At 36.7% G+C, this 5,652-nt stretch overlaps 1 protein-coding gene across 1 annotated transcript; it reads left to right on the top strand.

Annotated features, from left to right (window-relative positions):
• The first annotated feature begins 4,339 nt into the window (after positions 1 to 4,339).
• LOC108339701 (metalloendoproteinase 1) lies at positions 4,340 to 5,440 on the top strand. The gene has a single exon (XM_017576890.2). It carries the CDS (start codon positions 4,340 to 4,342, stop codon positions 5,438 to 5,440), a length of 1,101 nt encoding a protein of 366 aa, XP_017432379.1.
• The last annotated feature ends 212 nt before the right edge of the window (positions 5,441 to 5,652 follow it).

Raw genomic sequence — 5,652 nt, 5'->3', positions numbered from 1 at the left:
TCTCTTAAAATGTATTATTTATAATATTGTTCATGGGCTTTACCTGGATGAGTCTAGGGATGGCAACGGGTCGGGTCGAACACGGATAGTGCCTACCCGCAACCCGACCCGACAAAAAAAAAATCCACCCGCTACCCGACTCATTACCCGCACGGATACCCGCTTAAAAAATATTTGCGGATATTTTAAAACCCGCGGATATCCGCGGATACTCACAAATATTTTAAAAAAATATATTTTAATAAATTATTAAAATAATTTAAATAGAATTACAAAAAATTTATAAAATATAATATAAATTAAATTAAATATAAATTTAAATTCAATTTTAATTAAATTTAATCTTGTAAAATATAAATTAATGTTAATTTTAATTAAATTTAACTTAATAAAATATAAATTAAATTTTTATTTTTATTTTTTGCTGGTAGCGGGTATCCGTGGGTACGGATAGTATAATACCCGCACCCGACCCGTTTATAAGCGGGTATTAAAATATCTGCTACCCACGGGTTGCGGGTAGTAAATATCCGAGAGTATCAACTATTCGTCACGGATTTTATCCGCGGATATCCGCGGGCATGGATTTTTTTGTCATTCCTAGATGAGTCTTGGCCCATTGGTCCAAATACCTGTTAGGTTCAAATTAATGAACATAATTAATATGTCTCGTAAAATGTATTATTTATACTACTATTCATGGACTTTACTTGGATGGGTCTTGGCCCATTGGTGCAAATACCTCTGAATTATCATTGTTAACCATGGACCTTTGTAATTAGATGGCTTGTGTGATGTTATGCTAGCCAAATAAGAATTGATCGAATACATGTTGACTTAAAAATCTAATATGTATTTAGTCAAGGACGGGTTCTACAGTGGTATGACAAGGGATAATTAATCATATGTAGTATATGTATTTTTATACTTCATCCACATCCATACTTTGGATCCTGCTAAATGTTTCTTCCACATCAGTCTTAATATTCTTAAAGACAATATTGTTCATTTGGTTCCATAAACTTCACATGAGAGAAGTGTACACTGTCCCTATTTCTTATTTTCTTATAATTGAGTTCCATAAACTAGTGTTCTTGAATCTGGTTAAGAGACAAAATAATTATCGAAAACTTTTCTTAGTTACATAAATTAAATTTGTTTTATTTGCTTCTAAATTAAGATAAAGATTTAAATCTTATTAAAATGAAGAATATTGTTTCCACTTGTGTATTCAGTCATATATTTGTGAGTGAACCACTCATACAATTTTATTACAAGTGTCTCTCACATCCACTTTGAACTCAACCACAAGAGTTTCAGTGAATTTCATTTGTAATTTTACCATTTAAATCACCTCACATATACAAATGTATACTACCACAACTTTGTGATTGAACTTTTTATATATTTTCTTTACAAGTCTCTCTCAATCCTTTGTCAATCGAGAGAAAAAAATTCATAGCTACAAAGATTTTTTGTAAAATCTATAAGAAATACTAAATGAATATATAAAGGATACTCATAAATTTTAATTACATGCTTGTTAATAACATATATACAACATCATGATATCATACTCACTATCCAATAACCATTGTTAATAAACTATATTTGAATACTTTTAAAACAACAAGCACTAGTAAAAAAAAGCTTTTTTAACGCGCTATATACGTATCGGTTTTACTGAAACCGAAGCGTATAACAGCGCGGTGGAATTTATGTAAATATTTATTAGTTATATGCCTCGGTTCTATAAGAACCGATGCCTATAGATATTATTGTCTTAGTTAGAAGGCCAACCGAAGCATAAAAGCCCGTGTCAGCTAAAAAATCCAATGGATTTTGCCCCGGTTGTCAGTAACCCGAGACATATAATATAAATTTAAAATTTTTTAAAATGATATATGCACCGGTTTGCTTCGTAACTGAAGCAGTTAATTGGTTTTGGCACCGGTTTGCTTATAACCGAGGTCGTAGCCCTTAGGTTAAAACAGTGACTATTCTTCTTCCAATATCGCACTCTCGCGATTTCTCTCGTTTGCGCCTCCTCTGCCTCCCCATTTCTCTCGTCTGCGCCTCCTTTGCCTCCCTATTTCTCTCGCCTGTGCCTCCTCTGCCTCGCGATTTCTTTCATTTGTGCCTCCCTCTGCCTCGCGATTTCTGCCATTTCTCTTCATCGCAGACGACCCAACGTTGGAGCAAGGATGATATGCGTCTTGAGCGGAGGCAACGACCTGACGGCGACGGTGTGGAGATGGCGCGACAGGCGGCGTTTGTGGTGGCTCGTAGCGGCACTCGTGGCGGTGCGATTGGTCGTTCTTCTTCTTCTCTCTTCTCTTTCTGGTTGTATTTTGGTTGCAGGAAGGAGGATGTGAAATCGCGGCCAGTAGGCGTCTCAGTGGCGGAGGCGACGGGAGCACGACGAAAGTGAGGCGGAGGCGCGGCGGGACACGGCGATGGCGCGAGGATTGAAACGCGTTTTGGAGTTTTTTTGGGATTGAGAAAGTTAGGGTTTTGAGTTAGGGGAATTTCTGAGTTTGGGTTGGATTGGCAGTGGCGAGAAGAAATTGGGCCAGTTGAACACACACCCTTAATCGGTGGTGAGGAGACGGTGGCGAGGAGACGGTGGCGTGGTAGAGCTTTCTCTTTTGCGTTTTGGTTTGTAGAGAAACTGAAGTCTGTTTCTGGTTTTGGTTGCAGTAAGCCAACGATGCTTTGTACAGTAAGTCTGTTTCTGGTTTTGGTTGCAGTAAGCCAACGATGTTTTGGTTGCAGAGAAACTGAAGTCTGTGTAATATGACTTTCTTTTTGTTTTGAACAGGACACATGCTTGGAGTTGCAGCATCATGGCTTGTCAAGTTGGCATTGATTTATATAGATTTTTTTCCTCGGCATTCAAGGTGCAGAAAGATGATAATGATGTTGATAAAACTAATGAAGTTGGAGTTCTTGGAGTGAAGATTTTCATCACTTCAATTAGATGTACTTCAAGTCAGCGGGTTGGAAGAATTTGCCTACTAAAAGACAATAAGCTGAATAAAGTCTGGCCAGAAAAACAAAACAAAAAAGTAAAAATCATTCTACTACCTCGGTTCAAGTCCCAACAGAGATAGTAGAGGACGAGATACTAACTCGGTTCACAACCGATGCATAAGGAAAAGACCTTTTACCTCGTCAAGATATGCACCGGTTGGAAAACCGGTGCCTATGGTCAAATGTAAACGATGTCAATTCCTTTGAGTGTACTAGTGAAGTGACAAGAAATATTAACCTGGAAGAATTGTTTAAAATTTAATTTTATATATGTTTATTTTTTTCAAATTGATGGTTTTTTAAATATATATATATATATATATATATATATATATATATTCTTTAAAAACTTATACTTTATTACCCAGCTTATTTTTTCTTAATTAAATTTGTTTACACCAATATTTTATTGTGTTATTTTATTTGAGTCATACTTTAAAATAATGTTGTTATCTTACTTTATAATTTAAATAATTACTTTTAAATAATTTTATTTAAAAAAAAAACATAGGTACCTAATTATATAAAAATATTATTGAATATTTTTTTCGTGGATCACCTACAAATAACAAGAATTTTTTTTCAAGCATAAGTAAAGGTACTAGCCGCTATCTCAGCCCCTTGTATTTTTGTGCAATTTTATAACACTCCTGTTCTGTAACAACCCGTATGGGTGAACCCCTATTTTCTCCAAAACCCCGACTCTCACTTTTATAAGTGTAACACCTTAAAATTCTCATATATATTTTTTTCTATTTGATTTAAAAATACTAGCTAGCAATTTGTATAATATATTGTTTGATTTTGATTTGAATTCAATATGTCTACTTAAACTTATAAAATTAATTAGTTTTTCTTTTAGACCGGAGAGATTAACTTATGTAATACGTTCTTAAAATAAATCTTTGATAAAAACAAAAATGCATTTTCAACAAAATAAAATGAGACTATAAATTCACAATGGCTGACGTGTCTTTCTTAGCCTTTCTTATCATTTGAAAGGGTGACGAAGACTTGAGGTCAACGTAAATGATTGACTTCTCTTCAAATCCATAGAATCAAACATGGATGCTTACGTTTGGAGACACTGATAGCGACTCTTCACATGTTGGCTTTAACAATTTACTTTGTCATCAGCAAGTTGTTGTAATCATACCAATACTGGCTTAGCAACGTTGTGCTTCTCCAGATCTGCAACGTTTTGCCCAATATCATTTTTGTTATATAAAAACAAGTGGAGTTCCAAACCCTCTGTTTTCCTCTATATATTATTCCTCAAATCGACCAAGAATTTATATTGATAAAGATGAAACCCTGCCTTTCTGCATTCCTATTATTGTTCCTTCTCCTTCTCCACCAATCTCAGTTCGCGAAGGCTGCTATTGGGTCTTCTCTTCCGTCTAGTATCCAGTCTGCTCTTGGGAGAATTAACAATCAGGTCAAAGGAAAAAACCTAGAAAAGCTTAATGGGAAACTGGAGTCTGCTAAAGAATACGTGGACTTTGTTGAAGAATTCTTGGGGTATTTGATAGATTCGGGGTATTTCGAAAAAAAGACCACACTACCAAACCTGCCACTGAAGGAAAGGAAAGGCTTCGCTCCACTCAAAAAATACCTTTCTAGCTTTGGCTACCTTCCATCCTCCGACTCATTCAACAACACTGTCGACCATCAAACGTTATCAGCCATCAAGACCTTCATGGAATCTTTCAATCTCCCAGTTACCTCCGACATTCTTAAACTCATGTCGCTACCACGATGTGCTGTCCCCGACATGAATTTTGACTACAGCTTACACCAAAATGTGTCGTGGCCCAAAGCCAATGACCGGTGGTTCCGAAAGACAAACCTCACGTACGGTTTTCATCCGGCTAAAGTCGAACACAACTTCGCCGACGTGTTCAAAAATGCATTCAAGCGGTGGGAGAATGCCGCAGGGTTTTTGAACCTGACGGAGACAACCTACGACGACGCGGACATTAAGGTTGGATTCTACAATCTCGCTACTGTATTTGTCGGCGACGTGTTTGGCTTGAGCTTGATAACGGAGAACCCTTCATCTAGCGTGAAGACAGCTAAGATAATTCTCAACGGCGACCTGATTTGGGCGCTGCCCAATGAGAAAGGAAACTTGTCGGTGAAGGATGGAATTCTGGACTTGGAGAGTGCAGCAATGCATCAGATAGGGCATTTGCTTGGATTTGACCACTCTTTCATGAATGACTCTGTTATGTACCCTTACATTTTGCAATCGCAGGAACGAAAGGTAGAACTCTCCAATTCTGACATGGACAACACTAAGAAACAGTATGCTAACGTTGACTCTGGCGACGGTGGGTGTTTGGGAGTGCCTTCAATCACCGCTTTGTTGTCTCTGGGATTTGCTTACCTGCTTCTTATGTATTAAGTCTCCTCTTACGTCTAGCACTCGCAACTTAGCTTTTGTTCTTGATTTATATTCTAGGGAATAGTTTTCTTTCCAAGAAGATTGAGGAATATGTTTCCAGTCCCCAAAATGTCTTTCATTTGAGTGTTTTAATTGTTTCTATTTGGCCTCTGATCTGAATATGGAAAAGAAGATGTTTATATGTTTAGTTCTGTACATCGTTTTTCACAACT

This window comes from Vigna angularis, chromosome 5, assembly GCF_016808095.1.
Source record: "Vigna angularis cultivar LongXiaoDou No.4 chromosome 5, ASM1680809v1, whole genome shotgun sequence".
In the NCBI taxonomy this organism is placed as follows: Eukaryota; Viridiplantae; Streptophyta; class Magnoliopsida; order Fabales; family Fabaceae; genus Vigna; species Vigna angularis.
This window is presented reverse-complemented; position numbering and strand designations above follow the sequence as displayed.

Excerpts from the sequence above, each read along its gene's own strand:
- LOC108339701 (XM_017576890.2), top strand. The coding sequence starts at position 4,340 with ATGAAACCCTGCCTTTCTGCATTCCTATTATTGTTCCTTCTCCTTCTC.